This window comes from Neodiprion fabricii, chromosome 1 (assembly GCF_021155785.1).
Source record: "Neodiprion fabricii isolate iyNeoFabr1 chromosome 1, iyNeoFabr1.1, whole genome shotgun sequence".
In the NCBI taxonomy this organism is placed as follows: Eukaryota; Metazoa; Arthropoda; class Insecta; order Hymenoptera; family Diprionidae; genus Neodiprion; species Neodiprion fabricii.
Genome location: NC_060239.1, coordinates 35,644,991 through 35,671,774, shown reverse-complemented (window position 1 = coordinate 35,671,774; position 26,784 = coordinate 35,644,991). Strand labels below are relative to the sequence as shown.

Here is a 26,784-nt window from a genome sequence, read left to right as displayed (position 1 = left end):
ACGCGAAATGTCGCGAAACAGTGTATGAAAAGTTGGTAAAGCGAGAGGAAAAAAAAGACATACCAATAAAATTACTCCGCCACAGTGGGAATTTTCAAAACAGATTTCTTAACCTTATTTTCATTTTTCTTTTTTTTCGATTAGACTAATTTGCTTTTGCACAAAATAATTTGGCGTCTATACCGGTCTCCGTGGATAATTGCGTAAAGGTTTTGAGGTTTTTTTTTTTTTTCTTCTTTTGTTGATTTCTTTTCCGAAACTACGATGCGCGACTTCACTCAAAACGACCGTAGCTTCACTTTGCAGGTCGTTCGTCATTTGTCACACTTACCGAATGTCAATCCGGTTTCTTATTTTTTCATATAATGAATGCTGAGGGAATATTGAAAGTTTTATTTTCCTTGTGTGATACGGACACGTAAGAGGCACGGTTCGTAAAATTTTTAGTCATTTATAGTCGAATCCGTTGTTTCACAGCAATGAAAAAATTCTTTTCGAACTTCCTTTTGAAAAATTGAACGGACGATAGAAAAAAAAAAAAAATAGAGAAGACACATTCGCAAAAGCTGGTAGATATACGCTAAAAATGCTCTTTTTTCACGGCACTTTCAATATTACGCTCAGTGGAAACATTCGACCGCAGCCCACTGGACTCAAATTCCATTTCCTGTGACAAGAAGTACATTTTCACTGTCCACACACACGATGTTACGAATATTCGTTCATAATTAACTGGAAAGAGAAAGAAGAGAAAAAATAACCCGTAACCACTTTTGCAAAGTTCGTTTAAGCGATAAAGATTGATAAGGTTTTCGGCAAATGTTAAAGCGTGGAAGAACAATAAAAATTGTTAGCCGAAAATTTGGCGAATCGAATCGTATAAGCTCTATGGTAACCGTACCTATTTCACGGGCATTGATAGCATTGCGGGTTCATAAACTGACGCTTAAATTCGACGAGCTTACGGCTGGAGCGATAAAAGATCGATAGACACGAACGCGGATCGCGGGGCGAATGGATCTATCGGCAAATCGGAGCGCCGAGTGACCGGAGCAATGAATCGAGCTACGGACGTTTTGAGTGACGCGCGAATGAGGGAAGGAGACACAGTCTTCTCTACTGGAATCATATGCGAATATAATACGTAGGTGTATTATACGTGCATATTCATATGTGTGTTGTATATTCATATGGTGTATAGTATGGTATAACATACGTAAGTATACAGCTAGGTATACGGACCCATTTTACTTCTACGATGCAAGGCCGTGCAGCGTAGCAAACAGTGCTCAAAATTAAACGTAATATATCAACGCATACTTATGCATTATGGGTATTAGGTGTATAATTGATAATATACGTGGTATACAGATACGTATTGCAGGGTGTAATAGTTTGGAAAATAATAAGTGAACGTTTTGGATTATACAAGAGTTGCAGAAAAAAAAACATTTCACCGCATGTATCGAAGCTATTTTTTTTTAGAGAAATTTATGTTAGCTGTTCGTAATGTTTTTTTTTTAATTATTTTCTTGCCTCACGTTTTTATATTCATCACATCACACCGTAGACATCGAGACGAATCCAACGAGCTACGACAACAATTATTTAATTCTTAACATTGACAAGATACAGCTAATTTTAAGTCTTTGTCCTTTTTTAGATGATCTCTTTTTTGTTTGGAATATTCAAAAACCGCTAATAGAATTTGTTAGCCAAAAGAAAATTTATACCGATCTTAAATAATATCGGGGTAGTCTTGAAGTTTGTTTTTGGTCGAAAAAAAAACTTAAAAATACAGCATTCGGTTTGAAAAACTGGTCTTAAACAAATATATGTGTATAGTCCGGTTAGATAATTCGAACGACAGTGTTGTATAAGTGGTAAAATATTTCTCCTTCTTCAAAATTGACGAATTTTAGGTGAAAATAACACAATCAGTTTTTGTTTTTACTGCAACTACATTGCAATTTCTAAAGTACTCACCTACAGTTTCCTCGTACTAATCCACCCCGCGCAGGTATACACAGGTATGATTATAAACTCGAGTATGTAACGCAACGTACAAATTCGTGTAAGTGAAACGCTAACGCGGCTGCTAACGACGGCCAAGACTTTTCTTATCTTTGTCTGACAGCAAACTTACCAGTCCGACGTTCGGGGAGGTTCAGGGTCGTCGTCTTCAAACGGACGGGCTCACTGCGTCCCTTGGAGTTGCTCGCGAAGACGGTGACGTGGTAGGTCGTTCCGGGGTCGAGACCATTGACGGAGAACATCGGCACCTTGCTCGTCGAGTTGTAGACGAGGGATCCGGCCTTGGCCAGTTCGTTGCCTGTCTCGATGTCTATTTCGAGGGTGAACTCCTGGGGAAGACCCCCGTCAAATCCCTCGGTACACTCGACGTGAAGGGAGTCGGTGGTCTGATTGAGGACCGAACAGTTGTGCGGATTGTCCGGATGACCTGCAACCAGATTTATGCCAAGCCTTGGGTCACCGTGGGCGTGAAAACATATCCGGAGAAACGCAGGGGCGGCACCTGATGTGCCTGAAAAATTGCATCACAACTTTTTCTTCTTCTTCTTCTTCTTCTGGTTCTTCCGCTTTGCCAAGCTTTTGCGGCCGCTGCGAACGTGCCGTGAAAACCAAGCGTCACGATTTTCTACTCTACAGGGTGCAGCGAGTCGGGAATATTTATAGCAAAGCTGCACTATTTGCTGAAAATCCAGACGATATTCCATCGTCGAAAGACCAATCGGTTCGACTGTTTTTTCAACGGTCACTGATTTCCCCGATTGTGCTGCATCGAACAGGGTCTGTGCAAAAGTTCGAACGTATCATTATCCGGAATTCGATTAGTCCAAACGGTTGAAATTCTCATCAACTCCGACGCATCGAGGGGTTGAAATTCCTGACGGTTGAAATTACCGAAAGGTCAGAATTCCGCGAACGATTCTAACTGGCTGTAGCGAAAAAATTTTCCCGAAGTATTAATTACGACCCTTTGGAAATTCATGCCATTCCAATATTTACCCAGACTGTCAGGATTCGAAACAATTATTGTCATTCCTAATATCGTGCGTCAAAACAGCTGTTGCATATAATTTCCAGACTATTGGACTAGGGCTTATTTCCCGCTGTTCGACGATTTCTACACATTCCGCAAATAAAATTATACAGTAGTCGCTGGAAGAGTATGAAGAAGAATTCATTCCCATCATGCTAACGCTGGGAACTCTATTACAAGTGCCAGGTTGTTAAGGAGGGTCGGGTAAATACTACAGAGGTACTATAATATAATCGTTCGATCCATAATGAACAGTGAGCTACGCTCGTCACTCTACGTTCCGATCGGGTAAGGGGTTCCGGAACTTCCGGTCAGCCGGAGACTCGATTCAACGATCCAAGATCGGAACGGCGGGAGTCAAGTGACCACGAAACGCGATCCGCGTTGCGGAGTAGATGCAACGCCGCTTCATCCAATTCATGCCCAGCTGAAAGCCACACACCTACTCACGTCGGATTTCAGGACGTCAAAGAGCTCGTTAGAGATTGACGAGAGAGAGAGGGAGATAGAGAGAGAATGGCACCAGACGATGGAAACCGGAGAATCTTATCTCCGAAATGGCGGCACCAAAGGCGGTCACAAATCGCTATGGATCGGGCCATCCAGGCCAACCTTCACACCCCGTTGGTCTCGAGGCAATATACTCCCGAATATCCGCCCTTGAACGAAACGCCCGTGTGTAGAGTCCGGTTATTTTTTCAGCCCAACAGTATACGGATAGTGTTCCAACAGAAATCGTCACCCTTGGGTGTTTCTCCGCAGCGTTCGCCGAGTCACGTCTCTGATCATTCGGGTAAAGGCCAGGACCATTTGCCAAACGAATGGCTAAACGAAAAACGTCGGTGGATATAATCCTTACCGGATTAACCGTCTCACGGTGAAAAGAAACGTGAAGCCCGTTAAAGCGACAGTACGACGTAGACACCGAGTAGCGAGTTAAAAATGGTACTTGTGCAAAATTTGGCGTTCATTTGATCGGCATGAAAGAGGAGATGGAACCACGAAAGACCGACGGTGCATAATTCACTTCCGGTACTCGAGACACGTGGATATGCACCAGGCAAGAAAGGGTCATTCAAAGCTTTTTTTTTTAGTAGTCGTGGTCACTCACCGGCAGGAACGATGGTGTATACGCATGGCTCCAATTGGGCCCCCTGATCGTTTACACCCAAGCAAACGAGGCTTCCGTAATCGGACTCGGTCATCGGGGTGTAGGAAACTACCGATTGGGCCCGATCCGAGGTTACGTGAGCCTGGGCGATGTCGACGGCTTCGGCGCTGCTGTTGAACCTCCACGTGAACGAGACGTTGGCGGGGTTCGCCTCGAGTTCACAGCGTATCCTGACGGTCTCCTGACGCGCGACTCCGTAGACCTTGGTTTGACCAGGTCTGCATACCGGAGCGACTGGAAAATCGGAAGGAAAATTTGTCAAGTTGTTTACTTACCGATATCCGGTCGATATTTCACTCACACTTTATGTCCAGATTAAGGGCGTTGCTCTCCCCGTCACCCTCGCGATTGCTACCGACGCACGTGTATATTCCGGTTCGGCTCCGCGTCACACTTTGAAGCACCAAGCTCTGGTTGCTAACGATCGTACCAGCGGCCGCGTTGTGGTACAACGGATTACCCTGGACACAGATTTGGCAGGTACGTTATAGGTATAAATCAAGATCCGTGTAGATTTACCCGCGCATTGGTAGCGGGGATTTTTAATCGATTAGTGACTAATCGACTGCGCTTCTCCCGCCCACCCTTACGTGTACATACGCTCTGGAAATTCAATCACAATATGGAAAAGAGAAACGTCACGAGCTTCGATAAATCTCGTGCGGTATATACAACAGATTTCTAATTCAAAAACCAGTTTTTTTACCGACCCCGATATCTCGTTACCCGAATTGCTTCGGACCCTTTGAAAAAGTATTTCAACCTCGAGCCGCTGTACAGTACTCATCGTTCAATTTGATAAAGAAACAAAAAATGTCTTTCACATTGCGCAGAAACTCACGTTGTGTCGCCAGGATACCTTGTAGACCCATGGATTCGACTTGATGTTGCACTCGAAGTAGACGTCGATGCCTTCGCGGATCGGACTTCCGTTAAGGTTGCTACCAAGCTCCAAGGTTACCACGGGTGTGTCTGCGGAACGTGGTGAAAATGTGTAAAACATAGGCGACGGCTGTGAGACCGAAATAGGAATGATTTTGAGTGGCGTAAAGCATGACGTCACAATTGTTATTAGACGGTGAGAATAAATAAACAAGGCACAAACAACATCTGCGATGATATACTAGGGTACAGCACTAGGCTGGTCTACGCGGAGCGTGAGAAAAAGCAGACCTCATCGCTTCGCGAGATTAAGGTCACAACGTGTCGAACAAGAACAAAACAAAAAAAAAAAAAAAGAGAGAAAAAAAACGTAACAGCGACGAAAAGTTAAACAAATTTCACTCTCACGGTGTATATCGAGCTTCCAGCCATCTTCTATCGTCGAGTGTGGAATCGAGGGTACGCTTCCTTTGCAGGACAAGAACTTCCCGGCGTCCTCTATGCTCGGTACGAAAGTCAGGGTGCTCGTCGTCGTGTTGCCGTCCGGACTGACCTGCTCGACCGGGCGTGAAACGAAAAAGTGTATAAAACAAGACAATCGTCGACGACGTCGTGGACTGAGTACGGAAAACGGGGTAATTGCCAAGGGGACGAAAAACCCCGCGGCAAATGCGGCTAGGTACGGAACAAAAACACGAGACTCAGTTTTCCTAATTTGCCAGGAGAAGGCGCTGCGCATCGGCCTTTGTCTTGCCTACGGTATTAAATTTTCTCCGTTCCCATTTGTCGGGAACTTTACTGTTTTTTACTTTTCGGAGCTGAATTAAAACTCGATCATCGGACGTCAGGGCTTCGGTACATGTACGCACTCATACACTCAGCGAATCGTCCGGTAGTTTGCTTCGAGTACCTAGCTTTGATCTACGAGAATAAGAAGAAAAAAAAAACCACACACACACACACGCGACACCTAAGCCTCACCGTCAGCCTGGTGTTCTTCAGCGGTATGTTTCCCTTCGACCATATGACGTCGGGTGTCGGTCTAGCTCCGACAACTTCGCATTCAATTTCGTAAGTGGTACCGGCACTGAGCGGTCGGTTTTCACCCTGGAGTCGCACCCACAATGGTTTAACTGAAATGCAAAGGTAGAATGAAGTCGCGATGATCGTTCGAACGCGACGCGACGCCGATGTTAATATACGCTTACGATTCATGTTCAAAGTTACAGTCCCAACGATCGGTGTGACCATGTTATTGTTGGAAGCCTGACAAGTGAGCGTTGTGGAAAGGTGTTTCCGTTCCAACTTCTCCAATCGCAGCACATTCCGCACACTCCGATTTCCCACAGCTTCGAAACTCTCGTCCAGCAGAACGCTCTCGTCCCACCAAGTTACTCGGGGTTGGGGTCGTCCTGCAATATCGCATGCCGATTCGTTACCCTGGCTACTACGACTTGGAATTACACCGGCGAAAAGACAAGTTTGACAGATGGAGAAAGCACTGGCTGCAGAGGCATCGAGGAGGAACGTTCTGACCTTACGGAATATTGTTTCAGCCTGTTCGTTACCGTCTTAATTACAATCTGCCATTTAACAGTGTAGTTTATCTTTTTCCCCATCTGTCGAATCGAACGACTGTCTTCAACTTGCGCAATGTTCAGATCGTTTTCACGAGAGATACGACATTGCAAATAGAAAAGTGCCGTGTTCGCGCATAATGTTGCATAAGGATAAACTGTGGCGATAATAAAAAGGCGAAGAAAGGTATAATAGAGAAATTCTCACCCCCTGTCGCGACGCATGTAATGTTGACGGAGGCACCCTCGCTGTAGGGACCCAGAATGTAATTCTGGATGTGAGCGATCCCGTCTTCGTCCAGTATGCTCAGCCTTTCGGGGGGAACTGTAACCGAAATTCATCGATAAATTTGGCTCCTGTGTATAAATCCTCTCCGGACCGTAATATATTCCGCTGTTGCCAAAGGGGGTTTTTCGCTATATTACGGTTTTGCTCAGAAAGTGGCGGGGCTCGTTCCCAGGCTCTGCCGCGTTATACATACAGCCGACACCGGCGAATCCATACATATATAAATAAAACACGTGGTAACAAAAACTAAACAAAAGCGAATAAAACGGCGATAAAAAACGGGAAAAAGAAGAAAAAAAGACGAGAGAAAAGAAAAAACAATTCAATTCCTCTTCCGTAATGACTTTGAAACCTAATTGTGAACTGGTACACGACTCGTTTAAAAACAGGCTTTTACATCCGGGGGTTGAGAACAAAGTCCAGATGCGTAAGGGTGGTTTTCTTTTTTTGTATTTTTTTTATTTTTTTTTTTTATTTTCTCTCTCTCCAAATATCAACAAACATGTTGAGTGACGAAAAAGGTGCGTGTTAAAATTTAGCCCAGTTAATTGATCGATGGGACAAAAACGGAAAAAATGCCAGTTTCTGACAAAATCCGAATTCACGGCATTTCACTGTTCTTGCACCGCGGCGATAATAAATCCTTTGACGGGGCGAACCGGGGAACGATTTTCTTGTAAAAAGGTAACGCCAACCACCCGCCGGATTTCCAAACCAAAGTGAAACGTTAACGGGGGCTCGGGCGAATCCCCGAATAGCGGAAGATAGACCGCGGCGCCATGGTGCCAGGGTGCCGGGGTGATCGAAGAGGAATCCAACTCCTGGCATTCAAATAAATTCTGGCTTTGTTCGTGGCCTCGATAGACACGTGACCCCGGATCAACTTGGGATGCAAAACCGGAATCCGAGTCGATCCGCTCGGCTACAGCAATGAAAAATTGAGCACAAAAACGACTGATTCAAGGGCTAAAGAAAACAACAAGAAAAGAATTGCAACCCTTTTCTCTGAAAAGCAACAGGCACGTTGCCTTAAATTTTTTGCCCTCGATTTTTGTACTTTCGAATTCAAAAATTAATGTGTTCCACTTACTGATGACGGTCAAGTTGACCTTGCTGTTTCTGGTCGGCGACTGCTTGAAGTCAACCCTGCATCTGTAGAGTCCATTATCCTTCTCGGTTACGGATTCGAGGTTCAGTTTAGCGGGCTTGTCGGACTGCTTGAAGAAGGCTCTGTTTCCGATACTGGAATCAGACCAGTGCGTGGCGTGCTGCACGTTGCCGTGACCCCGACAATCGAAGCTGCAAAATCGACGCAAGAAAGACAATGTAACGTTGAACAGTGCAAATTTTCCTTTCGCTTTCACTCGTCCGGATAAAGAACATCTCTCGCATTCACTACCCGAGAATTAAAGAGGGTCAGGGTTTGACTTTTCGCAGGAAACATGAAAGACGTTTGAAAAGGTAAGAAAAAAGCGTGAAAATTCGCTAGGCTTGTTTCTGTGATCAACGAAATAACGCGAATTAGCGCAAAATTGGCCACCTTATTTCCGTTTCGCCATTTTTCCATCGTGTATATTTCGCAGACTATTTTCAGATAAGAAACACGGTTGCACTACCACGTAGAGAAGAGACGAGAAAAGGACGGTGCAAAAAGGACGACGCCGGGAAATTCTGCGAGCTTTCGCAGTTTCCCCCTGGGGTATTTTTCTCCGCACACGGTCACGCCAGCGCAATATTCACGCATGCCACGGGACTCGCTTGCTAGCCTTCGAAATAACGCCATGCGTGCGAGTTCCATTGAGAGAAGAGGACGACGTGTCCCCCTCGTGTGAGCCCTTTGAATCGGCCTGAGATTAGTGTCGTCGTCCTTTATTGTCCTCGCGAGTGCGAGTGTTGTAATTAATCCGAGCGTGAACACTGCAAGCTCTTTTGGCTTCGATCGTGATCGTCACCATCATCGACGACCTCTACTCCACGTTTACAAACCTGTATATCGGATTGTTGGATTCTTCTTTGTACCAGATGACCAGATAGAGTCGGTCACCGTTGATCGGAGGCTCGACGTCACACGGCAGCTGCGCTACTCCTCCAGCTACGGCCTGAGCTTCGCTCATCGCAACTGAAAATAAAAATGAAAAGAGCTTTCGGTTAACTTTGCAATCAAAAGAACCTCGGAATCAGACACGACTTTGATTCAGAGAAATTAGCGTATGTCGACGATTCTTTCAACAAGGCACCATTCTGGAATAAAATTTCATCCCGACCAAGTTCGAGCATTTTTTCACCCAACGTTTATTATTATATTTGACAAAAGATCTGTAAAGTCATGTGCAAAGATTGACCTTTTTCAACCCTTCGTTACAACTCGCTTCCATTCGCGTAGAATACCTATTCACTTCCGGTTTCGAAGAGTTTCCAGTACCGTGGATGGTTTCGAGGATGGCGATGAGAGAGCCGTGCGCAAGTGACCTAGGCGGGACAGGTTGTCGTAGACACGAGTAGTGCGGTTCGTTGCTGAGAGGATTTGAGTCGAGTCGAGTCGAGGCCGAGGCGGGTTTTCTCCGGAGCGTATGGAATGGCTAATTACGCCGACGTGTTTACCGGTGAATTAATTACATCGACGGCAACGCTACTTGACTACCGGGCATTGTGGTTATAGTGCGCAAACAACCCGAGGCCGCGACACACCTGGGGCGAAATTTATGAACGGGCGAATTACCCGTTGGCATATGGATCACGAAGCAACGGGGCAGCTCTTGACGTAGAAATCCATCGGCGATGGTACTTTTTGCGCCATGGTTAACCGCCATATGGGCGAGTGGCCACGCGACTCCGCGTCACCATCCATTATGGTGAATTCAACCCCGGATACAATGCCGCGACCCGGGGCACAAAGCGCCTGCGGTGTTTTGTTCCTGGTTCCGCAGGCGTGCTCCTGGAGTCCAGGCATCTTCCTCCGTTTCGCCGGCGACGATCCCCTTCCTCGCTCTGTCAAATCTGTTCCGAATTTCATCCTAATCGGATCGGCGAGGGTCGTTTAACTCGAGCGAAGATAGTTTCGACAGGCTTCACTCCCAACCGCGTTTAGAAGCATTCGAGAAACCCTTTTGTTCTCTATTTTGTTTTTTGATCCTTTATAGGTACGAAAGAAAAGGTGTTGACGAAACCAGCAGTGACACGGACAGTGGTCTCTGGGCTACGCCATTCCCATCTCGTCGCAAAAATCTTGTTTTCGAATATTCAAGCTTACCGACAACGGCGTCTTCGCTCTTCTCGAAAGCTGATCTCATCCGACGGATATTAATGCCAAGCTCGCGGTCGAGATACTTTTTTCCGTCATACTTAGCGTCACGAATTTTTATTAAATTCGGAAAAGAGCCGGGAAAAGGTCGTATATTGACTTGCTGTGCGGGGTCAAAGGATGAACTAGCGGATTTTTAAAGGAAAGAATTTAGTTGTTTACTGCAATAATTCCAACCGAATCGTAGAGGGGGAAGAATTTTCAAAGTTTCGTTCTCGGTTTGTCTTCCAAGAAGCTTATGGTAACTTTTCTAATTGTAAAGTTTGATACCGCGAGGGGATCAAAGTTTGGCATCTACTTTGTGGATGCGGATCCTGAAAAACGTGATACTTTAAAACGGTTCTCACCCCTTTAATCAGTTTCTAAAAAAATTACCCTCAGGCAAAATCCTTCTCTTATTCAGTTTTACGAAAAAAAAAAACACTGCTCATCCTTGTTACGTCGTACAAATACACGAACCTTTTATATTTGTTGTCAAAATATCTCATCTTACGGTACGCGTTTCTCGTGATCAAAGCCAGCGGTTTGGTCCCACAACCGCACGTGGAATTGACAAGAAAACGTCCTTGCAGAGTAGATCTGTTCGGTAATCTTATAAGCTTCTCAACTGGCTCGCAGGTTCCATGAAAATCCCGAATCGCAGAACTCGGCATAAAGCCACGTACTCTGATTTATGTGGAAAGCTTCATGCACCAACAATTAATGTCTGCGAACAATTTTCGTCAAAGAGGATATTCCCTTGAAAAAAAAGAGAGCAAGCCACGGTCTGCAAGCTCTCGAAAATCTTGGGCGCTAATTATTCCGAGAAAGACTGTGCATATTGTCGCGGGTGTACAATCCCAGTAAGAACCCGAAAAGTCAGATTCATAATCGCGTCGAATTTTCGAAACTCGGAAACTCAATTCATTCACCATTTTACGCGAATCCTGCATTCTCACTCTGCAGCTTTAAAAGCGATTCGAGGGTATTTGGTATCTATGTCTGCAGGTTCCGTTCATGGTTCGAAGTTTCGACATAACGCGGACCTCAGTAATCCGAACTATGGATGTACAGAACATTCCGTTACTACTTGCAGTAATATTCGCAATGAATTTTGTCTGCGTACCAACGATCGAATGAACCGTTCGCCGATTCATACGAGAGATGAAGTAAGTCGATCTTCCGGGAAGGATCAAGGCACCTTAACGAAGCTTGAAGTAAACTACAGCAATTCCATAATGAAACGAATCAGCGCGCTTTCCGTCAAAAGCTCCGCTTCAAAAGTTGCTCCGAATGTATCATTCACCAGTGCACCACCGTGGTCGGATTCGGTACATGCGAAGATGGACCGAGGAGGATATGCGGTGGACCCGGTGGATGGCGAACTTGAGTTCCTAAGCCGCACGGAGTATATTTACGAGGGTAGCCTCGGCGCCGGTGGCGGCCTCCCCGAGGACCGAAGGTTCCAAAGTTCCTCGGAGATGGTTAAAGCTCTCGATGGAAGCACACACGGGGACCGCCGGCCGGTCGCCCGTGCGGTATGTAAATCGCTGGGGACGTGTGGAGCCCGGACGGCGTTTATCCACCCTGTTTATATACCGCGGTGGAGAGTAATGTATGCGCACACATGCGCATAATACCGGGTGATTCATATTTTGCAGCGAAGATACAGGAAAGTTTGAGAATACGGTGGCGACCGTGAGGTGCGAGATTCCTGCGACTGAAAGCTCCCCTTTCGTACGTTTGATAAGAAGAGCGCCTGCAGGATCGAATTGTTTTTTTCATTGGTTCAAACCTTTTGCGAAACTGACTCAAGAACGATATTGGAATTTCGTTTAGCATAGTCGAGCGCATACCACTCGCGTACGTTTATTCTCTTCGAATCGTTTTTCTTATCCTTCGGCGATGTCTTTACATGTTTTCATCGTACAAAGAACACTCGAGAACTGCATCGCGACTTGCTCCGTGTGTTTGACGTGTGCCAGGTCCTTTTATCACGAGAACTGTAACCCTCTCTTCTTCGCGAATACTACAGAATTTTTTTGGTGCCAGCGGTGGGATGGATTCGCTCCTTGAAGAACTGACTCACTTCATCTGCTCGCGTGTATTTAAACCCTGAATCAGCTGGCTGTACGGGTAACGACAAGTACAGGGAACCCGGCAATCTCCGGTACTCCCAGAGCTCAAAGCAGAATCGCGAGTGGATTTCCGGTGCACACCGTGTCTTAATTACCCCCGTGTATAAGTACCGAGTGAAACGTGGTCGGAAAGAACGGGGTTTGTTTCGAAGTCTGGGGTAAGAGATTGCGGAGAAAGAAAGTGGAGGCAAAGTGCGAAGAGCGAAACAGAGAGAGAGAGAGAGAGAGAGAGGAATCGCACGGGGTGTGGGTACAGACGAGAGATGATGAGTGACACTACACTCGGTTTAATTGGAATGCGTCGCCATGACGCCAACGCGCGATTCCCCGAGGATTTCACAGGGGTGAAATTTTTCCTCCCGCCTACGACGAGGACCAGAGTTACACGAAGGTTGTACACGCGCGCGTTCTTACACTCGAAAAACTACGAGTCCCCTTCTAGCTTAACAAGGAACCGGGCGGCACTCTCCGCATCCTTTTCCAAGTGACAAAGCCCTCCTGCATGCCGTTCGTCCTGACAACTCGTCGTGTATGTAGTATGTACCACCTTACATAGCGGGGAGGACTACCGTACCGTATTCAAATTCTCCTCCCAGAGGTCGTTGGCATTCCCTTGGATGCGCTAGCTACGCCAGCGGTATAAGGTACCCACCCCTCTAGGTACCCACTGCAATCATTTCTCCCACGCGAACATCACGGAATAGTGTTATGTGCTGTCTGAGGACAAACCGGTTCAGGGACTGCGACACCTTATTATACTCTTTTCGCTCGGCACTTACGAGGGTTTCGAACAAATTCATGAGAATTCTTGGAAAATCTACCTTTTCTTTTATAACAGATGCTTGAAGTTTCGACTATAAATCACTGCTGATAATTTTCTTAGCAGCCCTTCCCGAAGGATCACCAAGCGTTGATATTTTCTGAATATGGAGGTCGCATGACCCTCAACCTAATTCACCAAGTCCTGGTGAACATCAAAGGCTTAGGAATGACTGTACTATAACTTGACTCGAGTATTCTTGTCGTTGGGCAGTCTAATCGTACCTTGACACTCCAATCGTTAATCTCAGAGTGCCGAAAGACCACATTGACAACGTTGACAGCTGCCACTTTCGACGTTGTGCCACCATGATTACCAACGAGTGTAAGAACGGGTTGTCAATGATTTCGGACAGGCGTGCAATCGCGAAAGACCAAGTAATTCAGAATGTGGAACAGTGTGAGCAAGGCCAGGACGCGTGTGGACATTGGGATTGTTAATAAGAGTAGTGAGCACGCAGTTAAGGGGGCTCGACCTTTTGTTTCCTGGAACACGAATTGCTGTTCAAGAGCGATAAAGCCTTCGAAGCGTCAGAGTTTGCGGTTAGGCGTGGTAAAAGGGGGTGGAAGGTACTCGGTTTGTAGAATGCTCACACCGTGGTGCAAGGGTGGACCTTTTCTTGGCTGTGGTAACCGCGTGCACGTGGCTCCCGTATGAAAGGAGACCCGCACATAATTATTCCATCGGACCGGTCCGGCCGGGGCGCAACTTGATACCACCCTTTGAACACAGGCGTATAAACACACACACGCACAGGCAAAGACTCGCGTACCCTGATTCGCGGCCTTTGTTAGCCATGGTGTAAACGGCCGGCTCCGATTCTTGCAAGATCCATTCACCGTTCGCTCGCTTACTCCTCTCATTCGTCGGGCCCTTCGGCGAGGTACGACGAAATTACACCCCTCTTACACTTCTCGCCAATTGAATTCAGAACCGGAATGTTATTTCCAGTCTCTCTGTGTTTGTTCGAGATTGATGAATAACTCGGTCACGTTGTACCCTAAAACGATCTTTCCTGGTTATTTCATTGCAGTCTTTCCTTCGTTTTTTTGTATTCTGGACACGCTAATCTCGGGGCCCGTTACTCGAAGCAGGGAACCTCCTTCGGCGGTTTGAGCTTAACTTGATGAAACGGGATGAAGGACATCTAAAACGCACTTCACCTCCTCGTTTTCCGCAACTTTTTCTACGTCTGTCTAGACCGCATGGTTTGAGAGAGATTAATTTCACCCTAAGGATCGATCCGGAGAGTGCTCGAGCAATTAATACGGACATTGTATCGAGGTGGAGGAGTCTGCGATAAGGAGAGATGAGAAAAGCTCGCGAAGAGTGGTGTAAGGTGAACACTCTGGTTTATCGGCAGAGAAGATACATATATATATATATATATATCTATATACACATCTATTGTTACATTCTTCGGTAAGAAAAATACCGGCGAAAAAATGTTTCCGCACAACAGGGAGTATATATATATATTGCCTATATGTACCTTCACAGTCCGGGAAAAGCGTAAATAGGAATCCATCAAATCGGAGGCAACGGAAGACGGGGGTGGAATTCTATTGCCGAAGGGGGAGGAGGCACGAGATATGGGAGAGTGTGGAGGAGACAGAAAGCGGGCAAAAACAATCAAGAGATCTTCCGACTGGAGATCAGCAGCCACCCTCACCCTGCAGTTCGGTTCAGCGTTGATACCGCGGTACACGGCGCCGGGGGATGCCGGAAGAAGTGTGGATAACTCCTTCGCTCCTTCCCCTAATGATCCTTTACGTCTTTCGCTTTCTGTCCGAGCCGCGCTACGAGGCGCTGATTTATATCCGGTCTGATCCCCGTTCGGCGTTAGGTATATATGTATACGTATGTATGTACCATATACCTATACCATATACCTCCATCCGTAATGTGCAGCGAGTATTTTTTATTTATTTATTTACTTCTTCTAAATTTGAGACCCCTGTTGTTCTCCCGATGTACGCGTTTACCTCCGAGTTACTCATTTTTCCAAACTCACGTACATTATTCAATTCAATTCAACCCTCTTCGGGGGTGAAAATTAACGGAAAATCAACGAGGCGTCATTCGTTACGCGCGTGAGTCATTAAGCCGCCGTATGCGCGGCTTCAACCCGCGGTAAAAAAGGTTTTCAATAACAGTCATTGCGACCAGGGAGCGACAATGGTCATTGTCGGATCGAGGCAACACCTGGTCCCACCCCTGCATTCGCGATTCCCCATCGCATCGGCACGATTGTCGCATTAAGCGTCTACGTGCAGTGGAGCTTTTTTCTTCTTCGTTTCGCTCGTAACTCGTCTGCAGCGTTTCGAACTAAATTAAAAATTGGGTTTATTGAACAGAGTTGGTGCAAAATAAAAAAAAAAAAAAAAAGAAAGAAAGAAAGAAAAAATCAAGGGTGCTCGCGTTTTTACAGCGTTTTTAAATTGAAAATACACGACTGTTAACGTTTTTATTACTGTACTGATAAATAATGCAAACATTGACTGTAGCGTTTATATGGTATATCCCTTTCTGGTTTACGATATTCCTGTATACACGTACATATATTTATAACTGTAAAAAAGGATCGATTCAGCCCCTGGTTCATCGATATGCGCTCACGTTTTTTACACCCTGTTTTATTCCCGTATTTCACGTTTGTTGATGCTTGTAATGGACGGGTTTTACGATTTTTATCATTTTCATAACTCGGCTATCTCTTTTTTCTTCATGTCTCTGTAGCGGTGCGCGATTTTTTTTCCGCTTTGATTCCGTTTTACAACAAGGTATCTGACAATGTCCATTCGTGCTATATCGTACAATTTTTAACAACGTTTCGTTTCGTTTAGGACGAAGGCGTGTTTCGTGCGGTGAAAAATTTTATTCAAAACATAAACTAATGCATTTTACGTGCGTGATTTTGTCCTTGTCATATCTGCGGAAATATACCCATATGATGCGAATTCGGAGCGCGCCGAACTTTACCTAGAAGCGGCTAATTGATAACCAGGGAACTTCGTCAACTTAAATAGATTACCGAATTCAATTGACCTGATCATAAAGTTGCTCCAACTATAAGTACCTACACGTGTATGCATAACGTACATGTACGAATACGTTATACAATTTGCAAATTGCTACTGATTTTGGAAATCTAGCTCTTATTCAAGATTAATTTAGGAGTGTGATTAAATTGAAAATGAAATTAAGCGTATGGTATTAACTGTATAATAATGTTCGAATGAACTACATTCATCGCAAACTTTGCCTCAATCGTCTCTACTTTCCCATACACATTTGTTACGTGTTGTATTCAAACTGTAATGAATTAAAGAATCTTAACGTGAAAAGCTTGATTATGTCATCTAAATTATTTTCCATTCTCACAAGGGAAAAATCAAGAACTAACGACACCCTCTTAAGAACGGTTGACGTAATCATATATGTCAAGCCATGGCGATATCTCGTGTTACTTATAAAAGTGAGGGGTGAAATTTCATCTCGAGATGGAAAAAAGGAAAATGGGAAAGAAGCTTTTAAGTATCCTTAATATATTACGAATAGCGATATGCTTTCCATACCTGAATAAGAAATTAGCACAAGGCAATTTTAATTATTTGCATCAATGAGATCCAATACTCTTCGAAACGATCAACCTGCATTGTATCTACATTCATTCATACCAAGAGTTTTCGGTAAAACTCACCACTCAATACCAAAAACACGATCTCTTTTACATTATCCGTGATTTTTCATACTCGCGTTGTTCACATAAGTTCAATTCTCCAATACGATTAAAAATAGTTTCGACAAATTCTGAAAAAAATTCTTTAAAAATTCTACGTTACGTAGAAAAATGTTCGAGCAGCATTCCACGGCAAAGGCTGATTATTGCTTCTGCTTCGTTTCAACTTTTGTTCAAGATAAAGTTTAAAAAAATGATTCCATACCTTTTCTAGACCAAATCCAAGAGGTCGAGGATCAGACCCTGGTCAATTTGTCGTGTAAATCCCGACATACGTATACACACATGCCCAAATGGGAATGCCTCGAGACCAAATTGAAACTCTTACAACCCGTTGTATTAATCCGCGAAGAATGTTTTTCACCTTCGTCATTCGTATCGCTTCGGCGGCGTGAGAGGAAGGGTGGATCGGGGGGACCAAAGAGATAGAGAGACCTAGAGAGAGAATTGGGATGCTGGAAGTGCGTTGTAACGCAACGAGCGTACGCGCGGAGTTGGCGGGAGATTGATGGGGGACGGTGGGGGATGGTGATGGGGGTGGAGTACCGGTACCACCATCGTGCAGGCGTCGCATTTATGCCCGGAGTGCAAGCGCGCGTGTCAGCATTGTACGGGGTAAACTCGCAGTGACAGAGGGGCGAGCCGTTGTCACACCCTCGCTCTCGGTATTATTCCTTCCCCCGCCCTTGCCGCCTTCCGTCCTTCCATCGTTCCGCCGTTTCCCCCTTCCATCCCCGTTCGGCTCGTCAGCATCGTCGCCCCCTCGTTCCTCTCTGCTCGCCCTTCTTTACCTCTCCGCCCTACCTTTCGCCGGGCGAAGAACCGTTCTTCCTCAAAATATTCCTCCCCCCCCCTACCCTCAGTGTAATATACGAATGCACGTTTTGACGTATGGATATGACAGTATATCGACTCCCAGAAGTTCGGAGAAGATATTGCCTCGAAGCCGTCTTCGAATTTCATTCACCCTTCCGTGTCTCTTTTTCTCTCTATCTCTCTCTCTCTGGTTATTATTATTATTATTATTATTATTGTTATTGTTATTATTTATTCTCTTTTTACGTTTCTTTATATCATATCATACCTTATATACAAAACGTCAAGCTAGGCGCGTATCATACGACGTTTTTCCGTCGTTCTGACATATTAGAAAATGTGTTTTTTTTGTTCTTTTTTTTCGAGGCTGATTTTTTCAACCGCGGCGTTAAATATCTCCGCAGGCTATCCTAATTCTGAAAGGTTCACAAAGCGAAAACTCTCCCGACATTTATTTTCTTCCCATCCAGGTTTGTGAAAAATATACGCAAATACATTCTACTTCCTTCGTTTCGTTTCTGTTTATTTATTTATTTTTTTTTTTCTTTTTCATATTTGTTGCACTTCTTATTTCGACATTTCTTTCTTTCTCCTCGTCGCGGTTCCGTGACGTAGCTACGTAACGCTTTTATACGGATGGGCCCGATTGTTCTGCACGAGGGGCGCCGGCGCCTGGGCGACACTTGATCTTCTTCACCGAGAGACGTCTCAAGTCCGAGGCTTGTGTTCTTCGCACTTCAATCCGCGAGACACCGCACTTCGCAAACTAATTACCACCTGGTCCGACTAATTCAATTGCAGACCAACCTCGAGAGCCTCAAGCGGGTTTTCTTCACCTCGTTTGCAGATAGAGAAAGAGAGAGGGAGAGAGAGAGAGAGAGGAAGAGGGTAAATGATAGGAAGGAGATATTCGAAGAGGAAGTCTTCCTCGCTAACAAGAGTGCACGGACCTCTATCACTGTTGGGGATCGATTTTCGTACTCGAAAGCAGACGTTCGCTGCTCGAGAGAATCGGCAACAAATAATCTGCGCAACAATATATATATATAAATATGAAGATCTGTACGACGAACAATGTCTTTGCTTTCGCCTCTAACTGAGATTTTGTTTGTACCTCGATCTTCCAGCAGGAATCCCCTTTAACGCGGTCTAGACGGGAAGTTTTCCTCTTTGAATTCCGATGGATCGCGTACCCGGCTTAATTATCTATACGCCATAGCGAGCGCGGGCTGTATTATCCCACTTGACCCAATGATAAGAGTATACATTATGGGATCAGTGCGTGACAACAACCACTAACGAGAAATCTAGTACATAGCTTACGTGCCGCGACGCGGCGTTATCTGACAAAACCATTCCGACGATTACGTTATGTCTACAAGACAATTATTATTACTCTCCGCTGTAGGTGCGGTATGCAAAAATATTTATTCACTTTTAAAATGTACGACGTCTATGAATAATTGAGTTTGGATTTAGCCATCATCGTTTCAAACCACGTCGATCATCGATTTCGAAAATTGATAAACAGATCAGAGAGATGAAGAAGAAAAAAGTATCACAAAAAGAAATAAATCCACGGTTGATCGGGTTTCTGTACAGTCAGCGATTCGTTGCAAGTTTCCAACCCTTAGAATCCGCGGTATATTCAAGTGATCGAGGTGAAAGAAGTTCGACAGGCATAAAACGTCGTCGAGACTCTCAATGCTCGAGTCCCTCGGTACGGAATTTTTCAAAAGTCCTTGCACTCCTCACACCGTTGGCTCGACGACGTGTGGTTATTGGAAAATCGTCGTGTGGAATTGTATCTCCATCTGCAATTTCCGGCTCTCGGAATATAATACACGCCGAGAAGGGGTGTACACAGTGGCCAATATAAATATGTACCTACAACGTTAACTCAGATTTGTTGATAACGCATCCGGTTGATACTTGAATTCGAGGAGCGTAAATGGAAAGACGATTGTCGGAAACACGGTCATCGAACCGGGTCTCTGTTGCATTTATGAATAAGACGGATAATAATGAGGAAAGTTCCGATTTAATCAGGCATTACGAATTACGATCGTCCAAAGTCCGAGCTGAACAGGGAAAAGTTTACCGCATTTACTGCCTCGTAGTACAGAATAATGCTCCTGTAAATTGTTATTTTATCCAAGATAAATATTATGCAGTTTGGAGTTGGAGCAATTTCCATAACCGTTCGATCTCGGAGAATTTTTTTTTATCTTTTTTTTTCTACTCGTGCTTGCGGGGGACGGAGGGATTATAACTTGTGTATTGTGTAAATTTTTATTACACATAAATATGGAAGACTATAACACCGCGAGATGTAGGTTCGTTGAGGAATTAATCATATAATCCGGGAAAAATTTATTAACATCACAAGGCAGGCGTTGAATGATCGACCGAACGAACGAGCGAACGCCTTTCAGGATATTCGCTCTCGCTCTCTTTTTCTCTCAAGTTTTTTTAGATTAATATTATAATGAATATGCAAATTTAATTTTTCGTCACTGGCCAACTGATCCGCGAATTCTATGTGCATTATATTATATGTATATTTCATGTACGCGGAATAGGTTAAAAAATAATGAATAAATCATGCTGTATATGCAGAAAAATATTTGCATATTAATTCATAAACGTTATACGGTAGGTATATATTATAAAAAATTTATAGGTAGAAGATCAGAAAATCCATCGCAAGAGATTTCATTACGCCAATATATGTATATATATAATATATATGTAAGCTCCGGCAAGAAATTTCATTTGCCCGTGATTTAATTTTTTTCATTTTTCACCTTTTTCTGAAAAACTAGAAACAAACGAAATTCGCGATAAATAAATTCCATGCAGCCAGGTATTATACGTATACGAAGTTTATTTTTTCTCTCCGGATCTTTCTAATTCCGACACTGAACTTTTCGCATTAAACAGTAGCTCGGTGACAGTTTGTAAGATTTATTTTCAATTAAAATTTGCCTCTTTTTTCTTTGCAATATGCACCCCACATTTCACAGGTTTCATTCGAATTTGCTCGCTCGAATCGTTCGCTTTTATTGCCTGTGTTACGACAGCCTCGTTGCAGCGTTAACTATTTGTAAAGTTGGCAAACCGATAATACTTCCTACTTTGCGTTCGAATGAAACCGCGCATAAATACCTCGGGCCGTAAAAACACCGTTTATACGTTTTTAATTTACAGTCAGAATCTCCGGAGCTTTGCTCTCGTAATCGATATTCGCATCCAATATCTATACACGACGATTTAATTTCGTCATTATTAATTGTCTGAAACGAAGCAAATCATATCGAACGAAACATATCCATATGCTGAGGGAAATTTTTAGTTCCGATAACCGCTCAGTCCTTAACTATTTTCATTTTTTACCACAATCGAAAAATATAGTTCTAGGTGATAAGTGAAAATTAGTTTTGTAGCCGTTACTATTCTTTATCATTACGATCACTGTTGCTATATTTTCTTGCAACTGTTGCGAAAATTTAATGCTTGTGCAACGATAAATTGACGTTCAAACTTTATTTAACTAAAAACATAGAGTAAACCGAACAAATTGATTTTCCGTTGCAGCTACCAAAAAATGATCGACAATAGCGCAAAATGGTTAGGCGCACCTCGTTTTTCGTAATCCCAACAACATTGAAACATTTTTTTCAACGATACCTGTTTTACTAAATATTTCTAGTTACTGTAACAAATAAAATTTTTCTCAGTGTATTTATGAAAAACCGACTCCTTAAAAGTTATTCTATAACTGTGAAATAACGAATGTCTTCCTGATGTTTCGTGACGTTAACTTTACAATCACTTCAACCTCGTCGATACTTGGATAATAATTGTGCGAAAAAGAAAAAGATAATACTTGCCTCCCTTCTCGCAGCTGCAGCATTGCATCGTTTTATTCAACGGGATTGATTCTTACACGTGACTGTACGCCGTGCATCTTTATTGTCACGCATCGTCCGCGTGCGTTTTTTCATCTCTCTCTCTCTCTTTCTCTCCCTCCCCTTTTCTCTCTTATCAAGTAGCATACTATCCACTTGTTTCTTTTGTCGTCGTTGAGTGTAATATATGTGAATAGCGGCATTGCACGGTTCTCTTAATTGGCTTCAATTTGCCCGCGAAAGAAACTCGTCGCAACGTGACGTCATCCGCCACCGCCGGTCGGAGATCGCTGACAAATCTGACATCCTATACATGACAGCCTACCTCTGATAATACATATACACGCATATTGCACTATAGGTATCGAGTTACACGCGATTATTTAAACAAAGCTGTCACGCCGACACGGATAGTTTGAAATTTGATTCACAACGAACTAGAGTTATACAAAGCCTGCTTCAAAACATTGGAAACAATGCATTGATGCCGCTTTGCCGTTACTCATATTCCTCGACTTTGCCAGACGTAATTATAGCCTTGTGTTCAACGAGCTTATGTTCACAAAACCGTCGCTTCGTTTATCGGACGGAACGTGTTCACTGAATCGAATGACGGTTTTGTCCAAACTTGAACGAGTCATACTCGATGATCGATCGAGTGACGACGTCTTTATCTGTGAAACAGTTAGTCGTCTTTTTGACGAGGCTGAACTAAGTGACGTTGACTTAACGAAACATCCGCAATTTGAGAATTGCTTTCAAGTAGCTGGCTTATTTTTTTTTGTCATGGTTCGCTAAATTTCAGACTTTTCCAAAGGCGTTTAGTAACGATTTTTTCCTCAACATGTATTCTTGCAGTGGCGTTACTAACTTCATTCTTATACTTTTCGAGGCTTCAGGAAAATATTGAAGAAGATGTTTAGGCTGATTTTCTCGCATTATATTTCCCGGGAAAAAATAGCGGCACTTCATAGCGAAATTTCTCTCCAACTTGTCCAATTAAATTCCAACTTTCGGTTATCATCGTCTGCATCAATTCTCGTTCCACATGAAACGACTTTCGTCGAGATAAACGGAGGTCACGGATCGTCATTCCATTAGCTCGGTAATCCGGCAGATCATGAATTCGACCCCGAGTGTCGAAGATTGAATACAAATGGGTTTGGGAACGGTTTTCAATGGATTTTCACCGCGCTTCGTCGAGTCGCGGCGGTGTTGAAGAAGAGTTGGATTTCGTCGAATGACACTGAGGACTGTTTGAAAAATGAATCGAGGGGTTATTGTTTGGCCATTGATCTCTCGTAAAGAAACGCTTTTCTCGCCGAGCTTAGAACACGCTTTCCGAAGCACTGCTGCAAATCATCTAACGATGCTCGCCTTACTTCCTGGCTAAATTTTGCAGGTAACCGCATCAGGAAGGCGCTGATTTCCGGCTGTTTTGAAGCGAGAAATTCACCGGAAGTGTCGGATATGTGAATCGTGTTCGGAAGCTCGACTCGGTATTTCGAAACAAGTTTAGCGATCGGTTCTTCAAGTATCCACGTATCGTCTATTCAAAGTCTACGACCAGTCACGATAACGATAAATTGTTTTCAAAAAATTCATTCTCTCATCGTGCCGCTCAGATTATTTTGACCGATCAGTGATCGACGGATCGTTTTTGCTCAAACAGGCAAATCGGAATTTTCTTGACGTAATTTTTTGCTCGGTGAGATAATTTTTATCGTATTTTTGTGTAGGCACTGAAACCGCGAAAGAACGATAAGAACTGCTTATATATTTTATCGCTCCATCCATCTAGTTTACAATTCGTAAGCCTTGAAAATGTGGCGATTCTTTCCTTGAACGGTAGGAAAAGTTACACGACGTTGTGATAAGTTGTTCGAAAATGAACTAATCAAGACATTAATCTCTGACACGTGAGTGCTTAAATGTAAATAAGTCCAATTCCCATTCTTATTTCCTGGATGTGTAATAAGAATGCCAGGATGAGGGGGACGATGGTCGGTGGAGGATGGGGCAGAAAATGAAGCCGTCGTAAAAATGTAAATTTCATTTTGAATAATATTCCTCTTTGGTCGGCACAGCGAAGAGCCGCCAGGTCTTAAACTCGACCGTTCTCGCGTACCGCCTCGCATCCTTTCGTACACCTTATACGCCTAGACTGGTTATATCAAGGGCTTAGAGCAAGCGTCGGAGGAAAGCTAGGCATAAACTACCCTCAACTCCGTGCATCGCAGCCCTAGGGAGCCTAAATGCCCGATGGCTTGGAAGTTTGCTGGCGAAACGTGAAAACAATACGGTTATCGCCTCAATTATATCTCCTCAATCTGTCGTCCGGTAATTTCTGTCTGCAATGTCGAGAAAAACATTCTGCAATTGCCGATAATTCGTGGTTGATTTGGGGTTAAAGTATAGAATGGACAAAAAATAGGAGGACCGCGGTATTGAATTTCTCAAGAAGCGGAAACTTAATTTATAGAATTTTAATATTTACAAGTGAGCCGAAATATTGAGGAGTAAAAAAATAAAAAGGTCAGAATATAGAATGCCAAAGTATGGAATCGTGGGAATTCGGCTCGTTAATGGAAAACCCCTTACAGATTCTGGATTTTGTAGTTTTGCTTTGACCTTTCTGTACTTCGATTTTCCACATCGACTTTCTAAATTTTAATTACTCAACGAATCAATTTTTCACACCTTTGAAAACTCGATATTTTGGTTCTTCAATCAATCCATCATTCTATTTTCTCACCCCCGTCCTTCGTAGTTAGTTTAAATTCATGAATTTTAAGACACTGTATCCCATAATTCTTTCGCCTGAATTCCGAATGAAAAAAAAACCTGTGGAAATCATTTATTTCTTTTTCTTGCTCATTAAATATGTAGGTGTAATATCTTTGCTTCAGAGATATGAATTGACTTTTACTCGGTTTCTTTTTCCCTATTTTTTTTTTGAATCAGATTTCTCGGATTTGTCAATGCTTCACATGTAGAAAAGTATACTAACATCACGCATGTTTAAACGGACACAGAAACGGTTATCAAACGGCGTGTTCAACCGGTTACCCAAGCTTGAGGATTTATCTGTTCCGAGCTTCTCCCTCTCGGCTTAATCGCCCTCCACAAAGGATTAGTGCTGCTGCAGGTGAACTTCAAGGTAGTTTAGGAAATGTCGTAATATGTTTATGGAGCATTATGAATGGTCATGAGGACTCGGTCCCTTCGTTAAGGAAGCCAATTCTCAAACAGCTGACTCTCCACCATTTGTTCCCATATTTATTTATTTGTTATTTTTTTTTTTTCAAACATCTCAGTAAATCTATTTGAGGACAGCTACTTATCGTAAATTTCATCAAATTTTTTACGATTTCTACCATCTCACCGGTTTTTAAAATTTAAAATCCTTTTATAAAAAATAGAAAACTGCCGACGAGAATGAAAGAATAAAGGTTCTTGTATCGTATCAAAATCTTTCTCCTCGTTACAACGTCGGCGAAACTCGTTAAACAATTCCTTTCGTTTACATAAAAATTTTATTAAGTAGATCTTGCCGATAACTTTCTAGCCCCGAGACACGCATCAAAAAGCTTCAAGCAGAACGTGAAAATAATTACAAAACTTGAGGGCGTTGTTTGCTTGCAAAGGTACACAAGCTCCTTGAAATGGATTTCGATAACAATATGAACCATGTTGTACCGGAGTAAAGAGAGGGAAAGAGAATGTAGAGAGAGAGAAAGAGAGAGAGAGAGAGAGAGGGGAGGGTGGGGGGAGAAGTTTTGTAAAAATCTCTACACCGCTTCGTTTCAACGGTAGGCATAAAGTAGCCAACCTCGCGGCGCAACCCACAATTTCACAAACGGTCGATTATTACATTAAAAACTTTCGTCAAAAGTTATAAATTTTCGTCATTTTCATTACTATGAGTATATATATATATTTATATATATATATATATATATATATATATATATATATATATATATATATATATATATATTTATATATATTGACGGAGTTTTATTTATATACCGTTGCTGTAGGGTTTCGCAATATCAATCAGAGATGAATATATACGAAAATTTTTGACTGAAAGTTCTTCAGTGTTGGCTGAAGGGAAAACAAGACGAAGAAGATGAGAACAATTAGCGTGTGCCTTTGAATCTTCAAAATTAAAATCTTAAAGAGACTTAAATTATCTCCTCCGCCTAGCCACCGTATTTTTACTATTACTTACTTAATATTTCAGCATAAGTAGTGCTAAAAACTTGTTGAATTTGGTATTCATTAAAATATCGTAAAGAAAACAATGAAAAAAAAATTAAGAAGAAATCGTTGCGCAGAGATTTTATTTAATTTTATTTATATAATTCCACGGAGATTAATCTCTATACAAAGAAAACAAAGAATCATGAAAATATAACATAATATAAAAAAAAAAAAAAATAAATATAAAAATAACAAGAAATGCAAGTAAAGCATAACATTAATTTATTAAAAGATAGAAAATGATAAAGTAGAAAAAGGTGAGAGACACGACGTTAAACATACGCAAGCAGCATATTACGAGCTTTGAAAGACGAGAAAAAAAATCTTTCTCTTCCGTTACTTGTGACGAAAAGGTTTAAAATTCTCGTAGAGAGTTTGCGATAAGTGCGGCACTCGACGGGATGCGAAATCAATCATCATAAAATTGTGTGTGATATCAGCGGGCTGATCGATGAGAGGAGAAAATTAACAGCATTATGAAATTTTTCAGCGACTCCAAAGTATTGACGGGGGTTAGGGTAATAAATAACAAACGAGCAATACGTCTTTTGAGATGAAACTTTCGACAGACGTGAGAGAGTGAGTGAGAGAGAGAGAGAGAGAGTCGCCATAGGCGTCGCGTGTCTTACAGGAGTTTATCGATCAACTGCGGTGAAACTAACGGGGGGCAAGAAAACGGGGATGTTTCCTCTCGAAGCGCGGGCAGTTTTCCAGTTTATGAAGCCTTCGCTGCCGCTGCCTCTCTCAGGAAATATTAAAGCCCATAGAGCCGACCAGCCGGCGAGCCAATAAACGCGACAAGAAGCTTCCGGAGAAAAAGTAGCT

General features: G+C 43.1%; 1 protein-coding gene across 10 annotated transcripts in view; it reads right to left on the bottom strand.

Annotated features, from left to right (window-relative positions):
• LOC124174415 (nephrin-like) overlaps positions 1-26,784 on the bottom strand; it is a 74,513-nt gene that overhangs the window by 15,732 nt on the left and 31,997 nt on the right. For 7 of the 10 annotated variants that reach the window (XM_046553549.1, XM_046553554.1, XM_046553552.1 and 4 more), the window contains exons 3-12: positions 8,970-9,102; positions 8,074-8,282; positions 6,903-7,019; positions 6,326-6,529; positions 6,099-6,250; positions 5,526-5,670; positions 5,077-5,207; positions 4,537-4,696; positions 4,176-4,469; positions 2,147-2,461 (exon numbers count right to left, since the gene is read on the bottom strand). In XM_046553549.1, the coding sequence (XP_046409505.1) occupies positions 2,147-2,461; positions 4,176-4,469; positions 4,537-4,696; positions 5,077-5,207; positions 5,526-5,670; positions 6,099-6,250; positions 6,326-6,529; positions 6,903-7,019; positions 8,074-8,282; positions 8,970-9,102 (1,860 nt within the window). The remainder of the gene's footprint in view (positions 1-2,146; positions 2,462-4,175; positions 4,470-4,536; positions 4,697-5,076; positions 5,208-5,525; positions 5,671-6,098; positions 6,251-6,325; positions 6,530-6,902; positions 7,020-8,073; positions 8,283-8,969; positions 9,103-26,784) is intronic. The other 3 variants (XM_046553556.1, XM_046553557.1, XM_046553559.1) reach the window with 1 other exon arrangement.